The following is a 22,470-nucleotide window of genomic DNA, read 5'->3' on the forward strand; positions in this document are numbered from 1 at the left end:
CCAGTGGTGGATCACCATCCCTGGAGGGTTGAACAGATGGAGATGAGGTTCTCAGGGACATGAGGCAGTGCCAGGGGTGGGGGAATGGTTGGACTCGATGATCTTGAGGATCTCTTCCAACCAAAATGATATGTGAAAACGTGCAATGTGTTTTCCCAACTTTATGTTGACACCGTGTCCCACAGCATCCTCACAGCTGAACTGAGGGAGTGGGTCTGGATGAGCGGGGAGTGAGGTGACTGTGAACTGGCTGAAGGGAAGAAGCCAGAGAGTCGTAGTCAATGGGCAGAGTCCAGTTGAGGCCTGGATCTAGTGCAGTGCCTCAGGGGGCAGTGCTGGGGCCGCTGTTATTCAATATATTCATCAGTGACTTGGATGAGGGAATAGAGTGACTGTCAGCAAGTTTGCTGGTGACACCAAGCTGGGAGGAGTGGTGACACGCCAGAGGCTGTGCTGCCATCAGAGACCTGGACAGGCTGGAGAGCTGGGCGGGGAGAAATGTAATGAACTAGAACAAGGGCAAGTGTAGAGTCTTGAATCTGGGCAGGAACAACCCCAGGTTCCAGTGTAAGTTGGGGAATGAGCTGTTGGAGAGCAGTGTAGGGGAAAGGGACCTGGGGGTCCTGGGGACAGCAGGGTGACCATGAGCCAGCACTGGGCCCTTGTGGCCAGGAAGCCAATGGTACCTGGGGTGGGTTAGAAGGGGGTGGTCAGTAGGTCAGAGAGGTTCTCCTGCCCCTCTGCTCTGCCCTGGGGAGACCACAGCTGGAATATTGTGTCCAGTTGTGGCCCCTCAGTTCCAGCAGGACAGGGAACTGCTGGAGAGTGTCCAGCGCAGCCACCAAGATGCTGAAGGGAGTGGAGCATCTCCCGTGTGAGGAAAGGCTGAGGGAGCTGGGGCTCTGGAGCTGGACAAGAGGACACTGAGGGGGGACTCATTCATGTTGACAGATATCTAAAGGGTGAGTGTCAGGAGGATGGAACCAGGTTCTTCTCGGTGACAACCAATGATAGGACAAGGGGTAATGGGTACAAACTGGAATACAAAGGGTTCCACTTAAGTATGAGAAGCAACTTGTTCCTGGTGAGGGTGGCAGAGCCTGGCCCAGGCTGCCCAGGGGGTTGTGAAGTCTCCTTATGTGCAGACATTCCAACCCACCTGGACACCTTCCTGTGTAACCTTATCTGGGTGTTCCTGCTCCATGGGGGGATTGCACTGCATGAGCTTTCCAGGTCCCTTCCAACCCCTCACATTCTGGGATTCTGTGTGTGGTCTCTTGTTTTTTTATGGACACGTCTTCTGATCACCCCCTTACCCTGCAGGTGTCCCTAGAACTCGCAGCTGACAACAAAGACTTCACCCGCACGGCTGCCAGGTCAGCGAGGGCTGCGCAGCCCATCCCAGCTCACGCCGTAAGAAGCCCCCGCCTGGAATTCCAGGAGCCCACCATGGAGAGCGTAAATACCAAAATTCCTCGCTGCTCAAATCATCGCGACTGTGAGGATTTGCAGAAGGCAGGAGCCACCACCATCAGCGTGATACAGCCACCGCAGACCATCCCAACCTCTGCAGCCTGTAACCTGACAACACAATTCGCTGTTTCACAAGACGATGGGTTATTACTGCATGTGCTGTTGATGGTGCCTGAGGGAAAGGATTTTGTTGTTGAAGGCAATTCTTGTAACGTGTATTTAAACTGCAAACTCCTCAGTGCCGAGGAGGCAACAAGATCTTCTGTCGTATGGGGCACAACACAACCTGCCTTTAATTTTTCTCAGGTGGGTCATGTGTTTTCTGCCTGACACTGGTGGAAATGTGCTATTCTGCACTGACAAATATATTTCAAAGATAAGTTTCTTTTATATATGTAAGAACTTCTCTGCTGGACTCTCTCCAGTGTATATTTTCAGTATTGGCTGCATCTCCCAGTTTGAAATGCAGTTCCTTGAATGGTGGATGTGGTCTACCTTGACTTCAGTAAAGCCTTTGACACAGTCTCCCACAGCATCCTCACAGCTAAGTTGAGGAGGTGTGGTCTGGACAATAGAGTAGTGAGGTGGGTTGCAAACTGGCTTGAGGAGAGAAGCCAGAGAGTGGTAGTCAATGGTGCGGAGTCTAGTTGGAGGCCAGTATCTAGTGCAGTGCCTCAGGGGTCAGTACTGGGGCCAATATTATTCAATATATTCATTAACGATTTAGACGAGGGAATAGAGTGACTGTCAGCAAGTTTGCTGACGACACCAAGCTGGGAGGAGTGGCTGACACGCCAGAGGCTGTGCTGCCATCAGAGACCTGGACAGGCTGGAGAGCTGGGCGGGGAATAACCTGATGAAATTTAACAAGGGCAAGTGTAGAGTCCCGCATCTGGGCAGGAACAACCCCAGGTTCCAGTATAGGTTGGGAAATTACATATTAGAGAGCAGTGTAGGGGAAAGGGACCTGGGGGTCCTGGTGGACAACAGGATGACCATGAGCCAGCACTGGGCCCTTGTGGCCAGGAAGGCCAATGGCATCCTGGGGTGTATTAGAAGGGAGTGGTCAGTAGATCGAGAGAGGTTCTCCTTCCCCTCTACTCCGCCCTGGTGAGACCACATCTGGAATATTGTGTCCAGTTCTGGGCCCCTCAGTTCCAGCAGGACAGGGAACTGCTGGAGAGGGTCCAGCGTAGGGCAACCAAGATGCTGAAGGGAGTGGAGCATCTCCCTTATGAGGAAAGGCTGAGGGAGCTGGGGCTCTTTAGTTTGGAGAAGAGGACGCTGAGGGGTGACCTCATTAATGTTTATAAATATATAAAGGGTGAGTGCCATGAGGATGGAGCCAGGCTCTTTTCGGTGGCAAACAACGATAGGACAAGGGGTAATGGGATCAAGCTGGAACACAAGAGGTTCCGCTTAAATTTGAGAAAAAACTTCCTCTCAGTGAGGGTGGCAGAGCCTGGCCCAGGCTGCCCGGGGAGGTTGTGGAGTCTCCTTCTCTGCAGACATTCCAACCCGCCTGGACATGTTCCTGTGTGACCTCACCTGGGTGTTCCTGCTCCAGCAGGGGGATTGGACTAGATGATCTTTTGAGGTCCCTTGCAATCCCAAACATACTGTGATACTGTGATCCAAATAATCGAGACTTTTGAAGCACGAAAGGAAAATATTCAGAAAAGTTGAGGTTAAAAGGGAAAAAATAATGACTTTTCCTTCCTTTCTTCCAATTTGGCAAGAAAACATCTTGTTGATGGCATCCTAATATGTAAATGTAGAATTTTTCGCTTTGTTCCATTGCTCAGTGTTCCTTTTCTTCTCAATGGATGTATCAGCACAGAAATGTGTGTTATTGTCCTAATATGGGCCAGAGCCTTTCCCTGGCAAACAGCAGAAGTTCAGGCATTTAATAACATTATGATTTTGTGGGTTTTTAATGGACATTTTCCTTTGGAAACATCAGGATGCTCAAATGCATTTGCTTTACTTTTAACAATACCCAGTGATTTGTTTGACTCCTTAGTTTTCAGCTGCAAGGGTGAAATGTAGAACAACATCTGAAACAGTCTGAAGTGATATAGCTGTTCAGTAGACAAGCATTTAAAGTTAAAAAGCGATGTTTTTTAAGATAGCAAATGATCTTGTGTTAAAATTTATCTAAATTGCATGTATTTTCCTGGCTAGCTCTTTTCCAAGCCTACCAGTTTTCCGAAACTCGTTAGGAAAATATGCATTCATTTTTTTAATTTCTATATCTAAAGAGCTCAATTCTGTAAACTGGAATAGCGTAACGTTACCAGAATTCTCTACTTAGCAAATAGCTTCCAATGTATTCCGTGTAGTGATTCTTCATATTAAACTCTTTCAGGTGATGCCTTTTTCCTTGACTTCCAAACACCTGGAGCGCCTAAAGAACAACGTCATGGTTATTGAAGCGTGGAACAAGACGGGAAGCCCTGGCTGCGACAGGCTCTTGGGCTTAGTGAAACTCCCTCTGCATCAGTTTTACATCTCGTTCAAGTAAATATCTTCATTCCATATTTATTAGGTTGGGAAATATCCTCAGTGATGCTCGGAGAAAGAAGCCGCGGGTGTTGTCTGGGGTTTGCATGGAAAGGTTCATAATTATACTCGATAGCAAAGAGCGTTTTTGTCCTGCCGAGCTCTGGCATTTTCCTACTCGGAGCAGTATATGAGTAAGTTACGCTGTCCGTGTATGGGAATACGAGTAGACCATGAGAAATAAAGATACTGCATCAGGCTTGGAGCCAGGTTAACTTGTGAAAAAGTAAAATTATAAGAGATCAAAATGACCGCACAGGAAATTTAAGCATGTGTTTCCATTAGTGATTTTCCAAGGTTACGTTGGATTGAGTGATTTTTGTTCCTGATGATGCTCCCATTAGTTGGGACGCTGTGAGTTTGCACTGCACAGGATATCAAAAATATCTCTGAATACTTCACATTTGAATTGTCTTACCCATTGGGTCTCTCAGGAGCTCTCTGCTCCTTTTGGTTCTGTGTTTTGGCTGCTTGTTCAATAAAATACCAGCTTAAAACAGTTTAAATTAATGGATATTGTGGACAGAAGAGATTCTAAATGCAAAGGATCAATTGCTTTTGTTTTGATCAGACTAGTGAGAGGTGGAAATCAGCATTAGAACTGACTGGCCCCTACTTTTTAAATTATTGGTGTGTTGTTTGTATAATTTTTGTGTCGTTTGTGTCATTTTTTTCAGTAATTCACCATAGTTTACTTGTGTAAATCTTCCATGTTTAGAGGTTTTTACATTTCTTTTGGAGACTGTCCCTGTTCCTCCTATTTTTTCCTGCCCAAGTCCATCCCCAAATGCCCATAACTGCTTCATAAAGATATAACGTAGCTCCAGGGTATTAACAGGAGTCTTGTTCCAGTTTGCCACCTCACTAGGGGACCTCTAGGCTGGGTTTAGCTAAGGCCGTGTTAGTTTTTGGCAAGCTGGGCTTTCTCTTTGCTGAAAATAACCTTTCCCATGGATCTGTGCTTTGTGAAGCCTCATGTAATTAAGCCTCAAGCTAAATTTTGGAGGAGTGGAGGTAACTTCATTTCTAACCACGTCGGAAATCCCATTGAAGTGAGCTCTGCGTGATCGTGTTCATATTCAAGTGGCTCGTTCTCATGCTGGAGCATTTTTGTCTTATTCTTTTCGTCTTTTCTAGAGATCCGAAGATTTCCCACCTGCTTCTCCGAGCCCAATACCCGGTGGTCGCCGTGGACAACTACATGCCCGTCATAGACGTCTTCACTGGCAACACAAGCGGAAGCCTGAGGGTCATTCTGGCCATGGGCTCGGCTGATCAAATAGTGACACTGCAAAGGCTAAAAAGCGAAGAAGGAATGGTACCGCCCGTCACAAAGCGCCCTTTGCACTCTCTGGACCCTCCTCCTACGAAAACCGCAACGGTATTGCCCAGAAAATTCCCATTTTTGCTGTTAGGGACACGTGAAAAGGATTTTAGCAGCGGGTTCATTAACAAACCAGCGATCCTGAATCTCTTTGGATGCTGTAGCTTATTTTGTAATCAACGATCACGTTCTATGCAGATTATATTGTTTGGAGTCTTTTCTTACCAGCTTTCTCTCGGCAGTCTTGACACTATTGCCCTTTTTATTGCCCTGCATACCCACGGCTTCTATCTACGTGACAAGTGTGGTAAAAATAAATCAGATTCTAGGAAATCTTAATTCTCACAGCCTTATTCTGCACCATACAGGTTTTGTGTTGGATAAAAGGTACTTTCAGGCTTTATAGTGCTGTGGTTTTTGACTTTTGTGGAGAAGAAAAATAATTGCTTTCAGGTTTTTGATGTTTCTGTGAACTTCAGGAAGAAAATAGCAGAGAGTGGTTCCAAGTCCATCATCTTGGGCTTCTTAGAATCTCGTGTTCCTAATTGTCTCTTACGCATTGGAACAGGCTGTGTGGTGGAGTCACCGTCCCTGGAGGGCTTGAAAAGACACAGAGATGAGGTTTTTAGGGACGTGGTTTCATGGTGGACTTGGCCGCGTTGGTTTAACGGTTGGACTCAATGATCTTAAAGGTCTTTCCAATGAAAATGATTCAATGATTCTCTGCAGTTCCCTAAAAAGTCATCCTTTCCATGTGGATTTTCTTTGGTTTCTTAGCAGTTTGCCCAAGAAGGGGAAGAGCTGATGGAGCACGTGTTTGAGATCCAGGTGGAGAGCGTGAAAGGACTCACTCCCTTGCAGTCCACTGTTTGGGGAGAGGCCGACTGCTACGTCCAATATTATTTCCCGGTTCAAGAGCCTGGTTGTGATGTGCTGCGGGGAACTGAATTGCGTGAGGATGGTAACGTTCTTTTGATAATCCATCCTTACTTAGAGCATTGCTTTAGTTAACTATTATTTAGTAATATTCGCTTTGCTTAAATAAGAGGGTTTGTATTTCTCTGAGCTTCCGCCGTGCAGCCAACACTTGTTTTTCTCAGAAAATCTGTATACAACTGTATCAGTAAATTAAAAACCTGCTTGACTGGGGCAGGTGGCAAAGTTTCCAGCAAAAAAAACTTAATGAAATAGGACAAGGGCAAGTGTAGAGTGTTGCATCTGGGCAGGAACAACCCCAGGTTCCAGTGTAAGTTGGGGAACGAGCTGTTGGAGAGCAGTGTAGGGGAAAGGGACCTGGGGGTCCTGGGGACAGCAGGGTGACCATGAGCCAGCACTGGGCCCTTGTGGCCAGGAAGCCAATGGTACCTGGGGTGGGTTAGAAGGGGGTGGTCAGTAGGTCAGAGAGGTTCTCCTGCCCCTCTGCTCTGCCCTGGGGAGACCACAGCTGGAATATTGTGTCCAGTTGTGGCCCCTCAGTTCCAGCAGGACAGGGAACTGCTGGAGAGAGTCCAGCGCAGCCACCAAGATGCTGAAGGGAGTGGAGCATCTCCCGTGTGAGGAAAGGCTGAGGGAGCTGGGGCTCTGGAGCTGGACAAGAGGACACTGAGGGGGGACTCATTCATGGGGATCAATATGGAAAGGGGGAGTGTCAGGAGGATGGAGCCAGGCTCTTCTCAGTGACAACCAATGGTAGGACAAGAGGCAGTGGGTACAAACTGGAACACAAGAGGTTCCGCTTAAACATGAGAAGAAATGTCTTCCTGGTGAGGGTGGCAGAGCCTGGCCCAGGCTGCCCAGGGGGTTGTGGAGTCTCCTTCTGTGCAGACATTCCAACCCGCCTGGACACCTTCCTGTGTAACCTCATCTGGGTGTTCCTGCTCCATGGGGGGATTGCACTGGATGAGCTTTCCAGGTCCCTTCCAAACCGTGACATTCTGGGATTCTGTGAAATAAAGAGAGAGACCTAATTCTGAATCTCTCCACATGGTGTTTTTCTGTTAAAGATCCTGGAGGGTTTCACCAACTCATCCTGCAAAGGTGCGTGAACAGATTCGCAGGGAATATTAAGATTGTGTACAGTTAAATGCCAAGAGGGCTTTGCATCCATAAGCTTTTCAAGGTGCTCATTTTCACGGATACAGCAAGAGAAGACTCGCCTGTTTTTGATTATTGGTGTTATAAAGGAGTGTTTAAATTGCAATTGTAGAAAAGGACTTAGTGCTGACTTTGCTTTGTATCACTAATACGTATTTTCTCTGAAAAATAACAGTAGCATTGTTCCGTAGCAACTCCTGGGGACTTCGTCAGGTTCCAGCCACATTTAACAGCAGTTTGTAAAAGATTTGTGAAGCGAAACACAGAAAATCAAGCTTTGTGGTGGGAGGATTTATTTGATTATTTTAACTTATTGTCCGTGGGTCCTGCCTCCTGAAAGGTTTACAAATAGAAAAAGCTTAAAACTCCCAAATCCAACCGTTTTTAACCAATTCTGCTCGATTTGCAGGCATCGGATTGAAGCCGTTTCGCACAGCGACCACGTTGTGTGTCCCTGATCCCGTCTTTAATGATGAGCATCATCATTCTTTGGTGGTTCCTGCTGACGTCCCAGTCCAGAGGCTCCTGGTCGGTGCGTTTACAGCACCAGGAGGGGCTGGAGGAGGAATCCAGTTTGAAGTCTGGTGCAGGTACAGAATAACACCCTATTTTCTTGTAGGTACCGCAGCAATACAGATAGAAACACATCTGGGATGCAGCAATACAGATAGAAACACATGTGGGATGGACAAAACTGTACCTGTGGGAGGGATATTAAATAATAAGTGAAAAAATGATGAGCTCATCAACATTTGGTGATGAATATCTGCATTTCAGATTGCATTTAAGACAAGTGAGGCTTTTTCTCCCGCAAGGGTGCTAATGACTTTTTCTTCTTACACCTTCTCTAGAAAGCATGTGCTCTTAGTTTGCTTTCCTCCACTTCATTATCTAAAGTAGTGTTTAAATCCTTGGCACATCTAAATGTTACTTAATAGCACCCTGGCAGTATAATTTCCTTGTTTTGAGGGTTTTTTTTTCCCCTAATACAAGTCACTGAGTACAAAAGAATATCCTAGAAAATATTTATAAGTTCAAATTGTGGTTTCTTTGGCAACTGAAACTAATTACTAGGAACAGAAAGCAGAGACCATGAGGACAGGTAGATCTATAAAAGCATAATTATAGTACTTATGTGTTCATTCTGTAGTAAACAAACCAAGCTATTGAAGATCTATACGTTCACATGAGAATTAATACATGCTGGCTGAGTTTACATTCAGTTCTTAGTATCTGGAATTTCAAAAATGGGTTTTAATTCAGTGTCCTGAGGACACTTGGGCTTCGGTTTAATCTTGCCCTGACCACTCACTGGTAGTGGCTGGTAAATTGAGGCTGTTTTGGGTGAAAGGAGCAAATTCTGTAAACACCATCTTACCAGCTTTTGTAATATTTGAAATGGAAAAACTTACCAACAGATCCTTGTAATTAGGAAAATCAGATATTGCCAGATTCTAAGTCAAGAAAATTCTTGCTATGATGCTCTCAGCATCTTAAATTACTCCTAGAAGCATGTGGAGAAAAAAGTAGAAGCCTGTAAGTAATATTCCAAGATTTTGGGAGTACTATTTAGGCTCAAGACTCAAACAATCAATTCATGTTCAGGATTTGTCCCAAAATGGGAAGGGAAACACAAATCTGTAGCTCTATGGTGTTGCTGCAAACCCAGTAGCTGCCATTCTCCTGGTTGTGCATTAAACACGATGCCAAAACTCACTTTAGGATGAGCCTGAAACCAAGCAGCATAGTAAGAAATGGTCTAGAGTCATTTTTTTACACCCACAGACTGGTATCACAAATCTGTTCTGCAAGTAGCGTTTTTAATTATTAATGGGAATAGAAAGGGAGGAATATTTGGTGCCAGATCCTTCTCTTGTTTTCCTTTGGGGTGCCAATTTTTAGTAGAGCTTCTGCTGGAGTTTAGTAGAGCTTTGCTGGAGTTTAGCAGAGCTTCTGCTGGAGTTTAGCAGAGCTTCTGCTGGAGTTTAGTAGAGCTTCTGCTGGAGTGAGTTTAGCAGAGCTTCTGCTGGAGTGAGTTTAGTAGAGCTTCTGCTGGAGTGAGTTTAGTAGAGCTTCTGCTGGAGTGAGTTTAGTAGAGCTTCTGCTGGAGTGAGTTTAGTAGAGCTTCTGCTGGAGTGAGTTTAGTAGAGCTTCTGCTGGAGTGAGTTTAGTAGAGCTTCTGCTGGAGTGAGTTTAGTAGAGCTTCTGCTGGAGTTTAGTAGAGCTTCTGCTGGAGTGAGTTTAGTAGAGCTTCTGCTGGAGTGAGTTTAGTAGAGCTTCTGCTGGAGTTTAGTAGAGCTTCTGCTGGAGTGAGTTTAGTAGAGCTTCTGCTGGAGTGAGTTTAGTAGAGCTTCTGCTGGAGTGAGTTTAGTAGAGCTTCTGCTGGAGTGAGTTTAGTAGAGCTTCTGCTGGAGTGAGTTTAGTAGAGCTTCTGCTGGAGTGAGTTTAGTAGAGCTTCTGCTGGAGTTTAGTAGAGCTTCTGCTAGTTGACTTGCTAGGACTAGTGCAAAAATATGTTTGTAGGATCATCCGTGTGAGCACTCACTGGGTTTATCCTTTAGCTGTGTTTGAAGACACACAAATTAAAGTTGACTTATGTATTGCTTGGGAGAAGTAATGATCGCTTTTCAATAATCAAAACAACATGACTGATGCTGCTTCTTTGTGTCTCCCCAGGTATTATTACCCAAATGTCAGAGACCAGCTGGTCGCCAAAGGGACGCTGCCTCTGTCACGCCTGTGTGCCATGGTCACCATGCAGCAGCGGGAAGAAATAGGGATCCAGACTTTCAATCTTCCCTTGGTCCCCAGGGCTGATTCCCCAGAGGAATTTAATCTGCGATCGTCAGGTAAGGAAGGTTTGTGCGTTTTCACTTGATGTGTAGAAATGAAAATCTATGTATTTGCTGCCAAGGGAAATAAAACCACATATTTGTGTTGGCAACCGATGTCATCCATTAATGTTTTTCCTCCCAAATTTCACTATCACCATGTCTAGTGAAGAATCAGGGGTTAAACATGAGCAACATCAAAGTCTTAGCAAGTCTTAAAAAACCCTCCCTGCGTATTTAACTGCTGAATCATGGAATTGGTTGGAATAGACCCTCAGGATCATTGAGTCCAACCATTCCCCCACCCCTGGCACTGCCCCATGTCCTGAGAACCTCATGTCCGTCTGTCCAGCCCTCCAGGGCTGGTGACTCCAGCACTGCCCTGGGCAGCCTGTTCCAATGCCCCACAGCCCTTTGGGCAAGAAATTGTTCCCCACATCCAACCTCAACCTCCCCTGGCGCAACTTGAGGCCACTGGGACGGCGCTTAGTTGCCAAATAAGCCACAATCTGTAGTTAAGCTCCCGTGCAAGGCAGGGAATGGGAGATTTAAAGAAGGGCCATTTATGATACGTGATACGAGCAGAGAAATATTTCTGTTCTGCTGTGGTTCTTTCAAATAATAGAAATATCTCTGGGAAGGCCACTGAGGAAATCTGAGGCAGCTTCTTGGAAAACACAGCCGTAAAAAAAACAGTTCAGTACACTTCAATTATTTTGTAATGAGTTAGTCGTGCACAGCAGCAGAAAATCTGTCTCTTGGAAGATTTTGTCACTGTAAAAAAAAAGATGTGTTGAAATGCCGCAGCAGGATGTTTTAAAACTATTACAATGAACACACACTTGAGGGCATGGTCGTGTTAAACAGCTGCTCCTCGTTTTACCAGGCTGTAAAAAAGGAGAAGAAACCACCACAGGAGCATTAATATTCACAGAATCCCAGAATACCCCCTTCTAACCCACCCCAGGTACCATTGGCTTCCTGGCCACAAGGGCCCAGTGCTGGCTCATGCTCATCCTCTTGTCCACCAGGACCCATTTCCCATTAAGACCACCCGATCTGTCTGCCAGGAGGTCGCGTGCAGGACGCGATCCTTAAAATTCCATTTTGTGCCTCCTGTATCGGGCCCCAACCTCTAGCTGAAGTACAGAGCCTTGCACAGTCAACCTCAGTGGATTTCATATCTTTTTGTATTAATACAGTAAGCTTTCTATTAAGATTTATAACCCAATACTGATTATATTGGACATAACTGTAAAAAGCTGAGCGTTTCTTTCTTTCATTGAATACAGGTTTGCTTGATGTGAGTGTGAGATACCAACGATCCATGAAAGCAGCGGCAGGAAGAACCGCTCGAGCTGTTTCTCTTTCTGTGCAGATACACAGAGCAGCTGGTTTGCAAGCGGCAGCGAGGTAAAGCCTCATTCAAAAAGGGAGTTTTTTCTCTTAAAATAGCTTTATCTGGAGGCAGCAGGCGGAGACATGGTTGTAACCGGCCAGGTTTCCATCCGCAGAGACCGAGATTCAAACTGCATTCTTATCAGAAGTCAAAACAACTCGATAAAGAACATCAGTGGTTATTTTTGTCCCTTAAGCTGCGTTACGGTGTGGCAGCGTTTGTTCTGCAGAGGCTTGAGGCCGCAAGGGCACGTTTTGTCTACATTTCCACACTTCCCTACACCAAAGGCTGATATAAAAATCGTCTAGTATAAAATGGTACCTATTTAGGTGCTGGATCTTGGTGTTAGTCATGCTATTTAGAAGCAAGCTGAGATTTTGTTTTAATTTAATTTCACTGTGGAAACTTAAGTAAACTTAACTGGAAAATGAAACACATCCTTTTTCACCAGAAGGCAGCTGCTCTAAGTGCAGCAGGTACCACCTGAATTTTGTTCCATTGTCTGATTTTCAAGAATTAAGAAAGAAGAGGCTTGAAGAGAGGGAGTAAATTCCAGTGTAGGTTGGGGAATGACCTATTAGAGAGCAGTGTAGGGGAAAGGGACCTGGGGGTCCTGGGGACAGCAGGGTGACCATGAGCCAGCACTGGGCCCTTGTGGCCAGGAAGCCAATGGTACCTGGGGTGGGTTAGAAGGGGGTGGTCAGTAGGTCAGAGAGGTTCTCCTGCCCCTCTGCTCTGCCCTGGGGAGACCACAGCTGGAATATTGTGTCCAGTTGTGGCCCCTCAGTTCCAGCAGGACAGGGAACTGCTGGAGAGAGTCCAGCGCAGCCACCAAGATGCTGAAGGGAGTGGAGCATCTCCCGTGTGAGGAAAGGCTGAGGGAGCTGGGGCTCTGGAGCTGGACAAGAGGACACTGAGGGGGGACTCATTCATGTTTACAGATATCTAAAGGGGGAGTGTCAGGAGGATGGAGCCAGGCTCTTCTGGGTGACAACCAATGATAGGACAAGGGGTAATGGGTTCAAACTGGAACACAAGAGGTTCCACTTAAGTATGAGAAGCAACTTGTTCCTGGTGAGGGTGGCAGAGCCTGGCCCAGGCTGCCCAGGGAGGTTGTGGAGTCTCCTTCTCTGCAGACATTCCAACCCGCCTGGACACCTTCCTGTGTAACCTCATCTGGGTGTTCCTGCTCCATGGGGGGATTGGGCTGGATGAGCTTTCCAGGGCCCTTCCAACCCCTCACATTCTGGGATTCTGTGGTTGCTCCTGTCACCATCCCTGGAGGGTTGAACAGGCAGAGATGAGGTTCTCAGGGACATGGGTCAGTGCCAGGGGTGGGTTAATGGTTGGACTCGGTCTTGAAGGGTTTTTTCCAACCAAAATAATTCTGTTTTTCTAGAGCAGCACTCACTGACCCTTTCTCAGGGTTGCTGAGCTGCTGATCCAGCTTAATTCAAGCAGATTGTGCAAGGTGAGGATTATTATCATGTGGTGCTTGAAGAAGATAAGAAAGTGGAATGACCTCAGACTCCTCAGGTGGACAACCTGTAAAATGCCTGGGTCTCTTACTTGCAAATAATTCCATCTGCTCTTTTCACCTCCTTTTTCTCGTCTGTACTAGTCTGTCAAAATCTTTTGGCTTGGCCTTTGGCTTTCTTCTGGAGCAGGTTAAATCTGGGAAGTTTTCCTACAGCTCCTTCTACAGGGTGGGATATTTTTCAAGGTGCCGTGTAGTCTCTCAAGCACTTTAGTCTCAAATCCTGCCAGTGAGAAGAAGTGAAGGACCTTGTGATAGTTCCTCTCACTATTTCATATTCCTAGTTCAGATGAAAAGAAATAAAATTGGTGAAGAAAAATCTGCAGGCTGAACCCACATCAGTTTTATCTTCCAATATTCATGGTTTTGCCTCATCTTTTCACCGTGAAGACTTGAAACCTTTGCTTGAATTGCGTCGATTCCTTGTGTGTTATATTAATTCTCTTCCTTGTTTCCTTTTTAAAGAGCAGTGGCACAAAAGAACCCTTCGGTCCAGTACTACGCGGGTGTGGGAGTCAACGCTTACGTCTCCGTGCACCTCTCCTTCCTGCCCGAGACGCAGAGACGCAGCACACGAGCCGTGGCTCGGACCTTCTGCCCGGAGTTCGAGCATCACGTCGAGTTTCTTTGTAACCTCATCGTTCAGAGAAGCAGCGGAGAAGCCTCTTGTCTGGGAGAACTTTTGCAATCGGCCAATATCGTCTTCTCAATTTACCATCAGAGCACCAAGTCAGGTGAGGACAAATTATTCTGCTGGCTCAGTGCTGTTACAGAATACTTCAGTCCTCTTAATTCTCAATTTAGAAGATTATTCTCTGCAGCTGCTAATAGATGTAATTACCTAAACTGTCTTCAGAGAAGCTTTTGGGAGCTACTGTTCCCCTTGTGCAAAGAGTGGAGGTTTCTGAGGTACCAGATGATTAAGATCACCTTTAAAATGAAAAGATAATGCAATTAACATAATGCTGGAGCATCCCTGCCTTTGTGAGTGCTTAATTACCTCCACCTCATGAACGAGGTAATGGGGATTCAGAGAAATGAGAGCTTAAAATCCCCCAATGATCTTATGACAGGCAGGATTCATTTACAACATAACATGTTGGAGAATTGTTTTAGGAATAAAATTAACCTAAAAAAAGACAGATTTTGTTTGGTTTTCTTACTCTTGGGGGAGAAAAGTTGCGAGTAGCGTTTGTTGGGGTAACAGACCACGTGTCCCCACTCATTACTTAATTTTCACCTATAGAAATATTCCCTAAAAGTTTCTCCTCATTGGGTGGTGGTGGGTAAAGTAATGAATGTGCACTGTCAATGCCTCCAGACAGGTTTTATTCACACCCTTGTTTCTCCTGAATCTTCATCTTGTACATACTGGGCCGCTTGTTTTAATTTTTGTCCTTTTTTTAATGAGTTAAAAGTGTTTTTGTCACGACAGCCAAGCTATTTGCTGTTGAGGCAACACAGCTTGCTTTCAAAGGAGGTACAGTCTGCATCACTTTGAAATCTTAATTCCAGTTGGGTGTATTTGCAAATTGGTTTATTTTCCAGCCATGGAGACGCTGGCAGCTCGGACATCAAGAGATTATCTTCTCGGGACAGTCACCGTTCCAACCAGAGACCTGCTGAGAAGAAGATCAGGTAATTACAGCGGCGTTGCGTTGCTGACATTTTGGGGAAATGCTATAATAATTGCCAAAACCAATTTTCATTCCCATTTTGGGGGGGTTTTATTTTTTAAATCAAAGTTCTCTGAGATATTGCACAAACATTCATTAAAAATTCTGTGTTAGAAAACTCATATTAGAGTTGATATATGAATGTCAGTTTTCAGGGTGTCAAGTGTATAGTAACTGAATATATATTCACCTCCTTAATATTTCATTCAGTGCCATTTATTTTCTACTTTAGTAGCGTAACAGCGTTCAGTTTTTGCTTTTGAGACCTCAAAGCTGCAAAGGAAGGCTTAGATAGGTCAGAAAGCAAGTGAATTAACCTTTGTTTTAACTAAATGTAAAATATCCACTCCATCCAGTGTTAGCTTGTGATGATACTGTCTCACGATTAAAACATTTGCATTATCTTCTTGGTTATTTCTGCTTTAATCTCAGTCTAATGCTTGTTTTCTCCACCATGAAGCTTTGGGTTTGTTTTTAATGGCAAGAGAGGAAGAAAAACAACAAAAAAAGAGCCTAATTTTGTAATTGGAGACTCACAGGATATAATTTTGTTATGAAATGCGTGTCATGAATGAAATAGAAAGTAAAATGCCTTTGGGATCAGAACTAGCACCAAGGTGTTCTGAGGTCTAATGATTTGCTGCTTTTCAGGTTAGAAACGATTGGACAAATTCCCATCTTGCACAAGAAATAAACACTTCAAGCACCGGTCCTTGATTAATGACCAGAGAGCGGAAAACTCTTTACAGATGTTTCTAAAAGGTTGGCTAATTCTAATTATGATTTTATTTCTCCTGAAGGTATTACAGGCTGGTACCCGGTGACCCTGCCTGAAGATTTAACGCCCTCGCACTGCACCAACGTCACACAGGCCATTGTGGGGGGGCTGGAACTTTCTGTCACCTTTGCTCATCAGGACGACAGAGAACGCGTTTTGGAGGCCGCGAAGCTTTTAGGATGGAGCGGCGAGGACCACGAAGACAGCGCAGACGACAGCGAGGAATGGGAGCAGAGCGACAGCCCAGCCACTGTCACCATCTCAACGCCAAGAGTCTGGCTGCCAGTTCACTGCGTCCTGCTCGCGGGCCAGACACACCTGGATAAAAACACTTATTGCTACCTCAGGTACAAGCTGTATAATCGAGAAGCCACGCGGACTTTGCTCAAGAGGCCAAAACTGAGTGAGGACGCCCAGAATGTCACGGTGAGCTTTAAGAAACTGAACAGGGTGACGCTCAGAAGGAGCCGGGGGCTGCTGTGGTTCTTCAGGGAGGAGAAATTAGAAATCCAGGTGTGGTGGGCGTACGGGAAAGAAAATGACGTGGAAAGACCGCTCGATACAGATCGTCTGATTGGATCTGCCTACGTGGACCTGGCGGCGTTAGCAGAGAGCTCAAGGACAACACTTAGTGTTAGTGGTAAGTTCCTAAAAATAATCACCGTGTTTCATTCCCCTTCATTAATCTTTTTTAATTTGGTTACTTCTCGAGTCACTCCAAGCAAAATATTTACAGCTTTGTTTTGTCCTGTACGCAACGCACACTCAACTCCTCCTTGCACTGAAGATAAACAAGATTTAAATGCTTGCGGCTCAGAATTGAAACCTTAGCAAGTTTAAATGGGTGAAAAATTGGCGGTAATGATCAGTAATAGGGAGAGCAATTAGTCTATGTGGATTGGGGGGGAATGTTTCTTCAGAATTACTCAGAGTGAGAAGCAGCAAGAGTAAGGTCTCTCAAGGACGTTGAGCGTGAAGGACTGAGCGCTGAGGTCGTGGAAACTTCTGCTTTATTCGATTACTTGGGCTTCTGTCATCTACATAGAATCATTTTGTTTGGAAAATACGCTGAAGATCATCAAGTCCAATTGTTCCCACACCCCTGGCACTGCCCCATGTCCTGAGAACCTCCTGTCCGTCTGTCCAGCCCTCCAGGGATGGTGACTCCAGCACTGCCCTGGGCAGCCTGTTCCAATGCCCCACAGCCCTTTGGGGAAGAAATTGTTCCCACATCCAACCTCAACCTCCCCTGGCGCAACTTGAGGCCGTTTCCTCTGCTCCTGGCGCTTGTTCCTGGGGAGCAGAGCCCGACCCCCCTGGCTCCAAGCTCCTTTCAGGCAGTTCAGAGATCAGAAGGTCTCCCCTCAGCTCCTGTTCTCCAGCTGAACCCCCCAGGTCCCTCAGCCGCTCCATCACACTTGTGCTCCAGCCCCTCACCAGCTCCGTTCCCTTCTCTCCACTCGCTCCAGCACCTCAAGGCCTTTCTTGGTGTGAGGGGCCCAAAACTGCTCCCAGGATTTGAGGTGTGGAACGGAATCCATCAGCCACCAGCTTGCAGGGAGATTTGTGACAAGTCATTGGCTCTTTTGAGGAACAAGAGTTAAACCAAATTTTTATGCTGTGAATATGTTGTGTTCTCCTTACATGTAGATAAAATTATTCAGAGACGCTTAATGCCAGGACTCAGGAAGTTGGCATGCTTTAAAATCATAATCTGAGCTGCCAGTGGGAAAGTGAATGTGCACCCAATTTGGGGGATTTGTCACTTGTTTTTAACCTTTATAAGCTGATACTTCTACCGGTACGCTGAGCGATACCTTACATAGAAATTACATTGAAAATTAAAACGCTTTCTACCGGTCTGATGTGAGATCTTTACCCTGATGAACTGTACCAGCTGTTTGCCAAAATCAGAGTTTTTCTTTGGCTTGTCGAGCTGGTTTTTTGTGAACTCTCCCGCAGGGGTTTATCCGCTGTTCAGATGCAACGCTGCCGACCTCGCAGGAGCGGCCGTGCGGGTCCACATCGTCCTGTCTCCCACTTCTGCCGCTCCACCCAGTAGAATTCCCTGTGCTGAGGAATACAGCAACACTGAAGAGGAAAGCGCAGAGAAATCCCCTGAGCCGAGCCTGGAAATCCCTGAAAATCCAACTCAAAAACTGGATATCCTGAGTCCAGAAATCACCGGTGACAAACCACAAGAAGATGACGTGATATTTCTGGAAAACACAGTTGCTGTCAATATCCTTGTGGAAAGAGCAATGCATCTGAGTTTAAAAGGTACCCTCACACCCCTATTTTTTCATTCTTTTTTTTCTTTATGTTATTTTCTGCGATGTATCCATAACAGCTGCTACATGGAGCAATTTAAAACCCAACCTTTAAACTTACTCCAGCACAGCGAATGGATGCGATGAGTTCTGTACCGTTGCAACCCCGAGAGCATCGCGTCGTTGTGTAAGCACAGGAGCTTAAACTACTCAGCCTATCGCTATTAATTAACTCCAAAATAGAAATAATGTTCACTCTTAGAGATGACAGCTGAATTCTGAAGTTAAGCATTATCTGAATAACGCAACCCCAGGACGCTCCTGTCTCAAAAGACTCTTGCAAATTAGCATTTTTAGTGTATAATCCAGTTGTAAAGCCGGTTTATTTGTGCTATCTGGGGCCTGGCACTGCAGCGGTGAGGAAGGGCAGTGTAAGGACAGAGTAATCTGAGCTCACCCAGGCCTGACACAGCATTTCCCACCCTGCAGAGCCACCAAAATTACAGTTTGCTGCCTAATCACTATGCTGGGGGTCGGTCACCAAAGAATTGCCCTTTGCTTCTAAATTCACTTTAACGTACAAAAACATTCCTTCCTAGCAGGCGCCGTTTGGTTCTTGCTGTGCAGCAATGGGGAACCCGCTTGGTGAATTTGCAGGTTTTTGGAGCCTTTTGGGTTTTTCTTCAAGTTGCAGTCTGGAAATTAATCTGTTCAAAGTGATGACCGTGAGCAGGATGAGCATGAGCCAGCACTGGGCCCTTGTGGCCAGGAAGGCCAATGGTACCTGGGGTGGGTTAGAAGGGGGTGGTCAGTAGGTCAGAGAGGTTCTCCTGCCCCTCTGCTCTGCCCTGGGGAGACCACACCTGGAATATTGTGTCCAGTTGTGGCCCCTCAGTTCCAGCAGGACAGGGAACTGCTGGAGAGAGTCCAGCGCAGCCACCAAGATGCTGAAGGGAGTGGAGCATCTCCCGTGGGAGGAAAGGCTGAGGGAGCTGGGGCTCTGGAGCTGGACAAGAGGACACTGAGGGGGGACTCATTCCTGGGGATCAATATGGAAAGGGTGAGTGTCAGGAGGATGGAGCCAGGCTCTTCTTGGTGACAACCAATGACAGGACAAGGGGTAATGGGTGCAAACTGGAACACAAGAGGTTCCACTTAAATTTGAGAAGCAACTTGTTCCCGGTGAGGGTGGCAGAGCCTGGCCCAGGCTGCCCAGGGAGGTTGTGGAGTCTCCTTCTGTGCAGACATTCCAACCCACCTGGACACCTTCCTGTGTAACCTCATCTGGTTGCCACCTCTTTGTTAATTCTCTCTTTTAAATTGCTCAACTGCCTTCCGATTTATTTTTTAAATGATTAATAACATCTGGGTTTAATTCTGTATAATTTTAGGGAGTCCTTTGACTGACCGTGAAGTCACAGCCCCCAGTAGCTGCGTCTCGTTCGCCGTCGCTGGCGCAGACGCTCCAATAACCACTTCGATAATAGAAAATACAGACTCACCCGTCTGGGACTTTCAACAACAAGCAAGGTAAGCGACGTGGTGGATTCATCCAGACACGCTTTGGATCTGAAAAATACCCAATATCAAGTTTGGGGAGGTGCTTTTCTACTTAGCAGGTGTGTACTCTCGGCTAAAAATGCTTTATTTCCATCTTTTACAATCGCCACGTTCTTATATTGGGTGAGAAGTTGTTTAAGAAGACTTGGTCTTTAAGCAAACGTGATCTATGCTGAACCTTGGCTGTGTTTATTCTGGCTTAAAACCTTGGTGTATCACTCTATTTCCACTCATTTTTAGTTTCCCCGTCTAGCTGAAGGAACTGCTGCTTTTTAAACGACTCTTGGCAAGGCCTTGATCCACTTTATTGGCATTTTCTGTGTATTTTGCTGTGGTTTATACTTAGAAATGATACCCTGAGCTCTAGGTTTGGATTCACCTCCTGAAATTTGGTTTACAGGCACCTCCAAACAATCACTTTGCCTGTGTTAGAGCCCAAATTTAGGACAAAATCCCCTAAGGATGCCTATTTCTGACAAAATTCTGTAGCGACGTAGCTCAGGTTTAGATATTTAAATTAAATTCAATTAGAGCAGATGAATTGACGGCTCCAAGGAGCCTCAGCAGCTCAAGTCCCACGTGGTAATATTCAGCAATAAATCCATTTTTGCAATCTTTTGGCTTCTCTTTCTAGACCAGATTTTAAATTCATTCCAAAGCAGCAGCCAAAAGTCTTTTCTAAATATATTCTGCGGGATTTTCTGCCAGACGGCCCAGTTGGCTTTTTGCCTTTCAAGGATCGATAATCTGAAGATTAAACCATTAAAAGACTCTGATAGCTGAAGTTTAAAAGTTTTATTTCAGAGATTGCTTGTGCTCGGAGTAGAAATAAATAAGTTACGCTTTTTCTATGGATAACCAACGTTTAATCCAATTCCTTAATTGTATTCCTTGTATTCATTAGACCATAAGCAAAACAGCGCTGGGTGCGCGGGGGATTCGCTCCGCCCAACACGCACACCTTTTAGCAATAAGAAGGGTGCTTAAATACAGTAAGGTGTTACATATTCATAATAACCCCAGGAACGCCTCTACATATTCATAACCTTTCCCGCTTCTTATTAAAATGAGTCTCAGATACCCATTTCCAGGCTTCTCCTTGACCCTCCTGTGTTGCACCTGCACAGTGTCACTTGGTGGTTTTGAGGAGGGGTCTTTGGGGGTCTTTGCATGAAGGCTCCTTCATCTTCATCACAGTGAACTTTGTACCTTTGGCTCATTATGATGAACTGGCTGGAACCCAAGCTGCCAAGTCAACCGAAATCAGACTGGCGCCCCCTTTTTGGTGTGAATCTTGGCTATCTTGTCTCCTCAAGGTTACAGCTGGTGCTGTAAAACTTCTTATCTCAGCGTTCCATGAGGTTCTGGGTGTTTTTCTTAACACAATTGGTTACATACAGCTCTAAACTAGATATTCATTATGTGGCTTAAAGTGTTAGTTCGTTAGTAGGCCCTTATGTGGCTGGTTAACCCTTAAAATGTTAGTTCCCTCTAGAGTATAACTTCATAAACAAGTTCCATAACTTTTTACATAGAACTTAACCACCTTTTCCTTTTTCAGGTTCAGAGCCTGTGCCTCATTCAGTTATATCTGTAAACATTAAACATCTTAGCATGAATCACAACTGCATCTCTCACAGAGTCATTTCTGAATGACTTCAAGCAGCTTAAAAGCTGTTCTACGTTTGACGCTCCAATTTTCTTTTGATTTCGACTTGTTCTTTTTTCACCTTTGCCTAAAATATCCCCATTTTTTCCTCTGAGCAGATTATCCAAAGAGCTTCTGCTGGATCCACAGCAAACCTTGGTCTTCAAAGTGTGGCATAAAGCAGGTAAAGTTTGTCCTGCGGTATTGAGTATTTTCTGCATCCTTTCCCTTATATTTAATACAAATAAAGTAAATTCTATTCAATAAATTGGAGGGTAAAGGCATTTTTTACCCTGCACTAGAAGGATGGTGGAGAAAAATCCTCATTTTCCCCATTAACCATCTGGCAAGGTTTGATTTCTTTATATTTGACAGTATTTTAGAGGTAGGATTTTCCTACAAGAAGGAAATGATGTTAAATTTGTACCGAGCAAGCGCAAAAACACCCGTTTTTTCTGGGTAAGGCAGCCCTATTTCATCAATTCAAACTGCTAGGGTATGATCTTTAAAATAGTGAGTTTTTTTTCTTTCTTTTTATATATTAATGTTGAGCTTTATGGTTTTTGCTTCAAAAAGAAGCTGTGTGTAACTCAGCCTTTCTCTGGGTCGTGATTCTCCTGCCATCCCCTCTCCCTGCCCTGGTCTTTCATTGTCTCCGCAGGGACATTTTTAGCTGAGTAAAACCTCTAAGCTAATCCCAATAATATTCTCGGATAGGATTGTTTGGTCTGCACTGCAGATATATTTGCAAGGCAGAAAAGACAAATTTGCCCAAAAAATGTGACAGTTTTGGCAAAATGAAAATGCAAGAAACGGGGGTTTCTGCAATGAAAATACAATTCCAGAGGCAGATTATGTTTGCTGAGGTCCCCAAATTGGCCTTCGGGTTGTTTTTCAAGTCTCTGATTGTTTCTTATTTCTAACTGAATATTTTCCCCTTTATTATAACCCTCATGTAATTAATCCTGGTGAAGTATTGCGCGTCACCCTTATGTCTTATACCCACAGCAAGACCCTCACCCTGCTGCAAATTATTACCAGTGTAGGTGTTCAAGTTCCCAACAGCTTTTCTTGGCAAATCCCTTGGGAAGAAGCTGATTTAATTACTTCAATTACTTTTTCCTGCTTCTCAATCAGACACCAGAGCTCTCATAGTTCGAAACATGTTCTATGTTAACAACCAGAATTGAAGTCACGTTCCTTTTGTCTTTAGCTCGATTTTCTGTTTGCTCCCCATTCTTTTTATTCCACTCTTTTCTTCATGAGAGTTTTCACCTTTTAAATCACTGAGTTTTATAAGGCGCCTTCCCATGTAAAC

The 22,470-nt window shown here is 45.2% G+C and overlaps 1 protein-coding gene across 7 annotated transcripts in view; it reads left to right on the forward strand.

Moving 5' to 3' along the window:
* C2CD3 (C2 domain containing 3 centriole elongation regulator) overlaps positions 1-22,470 on the forward strand; it is a 50,470-nt gene that overhangs the window by 13,737 nt on the left and 14,263 nt on the right. For 6 of the 7 annotated variants that reach the window (XM_065066739.1, XM_065066583.1, XM_065066672.1 and 3 more), the window contains exons 14-26: positions 1,324-1,779; positions 3,842-3,993; positions 5,173-5,416; positions 6,137-6,320; positions 7,863-8,043; positions 10,130-10,302; positions 11,577-11,697; positions 13,686-13,954; positions 14,769-14,858; positions 15,697-16,314; positions 17,637-17,954; positions 19,336-19,474; positions 21,272-21,336. In XM_065066739.1, coding sequence (XP_064922811.1) covers positions 1,324-1,779; positions 3,842-3,993; positions 5,173-5,416; positions 6,137-6,320; positions 7,863-8,043; positions 10,130-10,302; positions 11,577-11,697; positions 13,686-13,954; positions 14,769-14,858; positions 15,697-16,314; positions 17,637-17,954; positions 19,336-19,474; positions 21,272-21,336 — 3,010 coding nt within the window. The remainder of the gene's footprint in view (positions 1-1,323; positions 1,780-3,841; positions 3,994-5,172; positions 5,417-6,136; positions 6,321-7,862; positions 8,044-10,129; positions 10,303-11,576; positions 11,698-13,685; positions 13,955-14,768; positions 14,859-15,696; positions 16,315-17,636; positions 17,955-19,335; positions 19,475-21,271; positions 21,337-22,470) is intronic. The other variant, XM_065066525.1, reaches the window with a different exon arrangement.

Source organism: Columba livia, chromosome 1, assembly GCF_036013475.1.
Source record: "Columba livia isolate bColLiv1 breed racing homer chromosome 1, bColLiv1.pat.W.v2, whole genome shotgun sequence".
Classification (NCBI taxonomy): Eukaryota; Metazoa; Chordata; class Aves; order Columbiformes; family Columbidae; genus Columba; species Columba livia.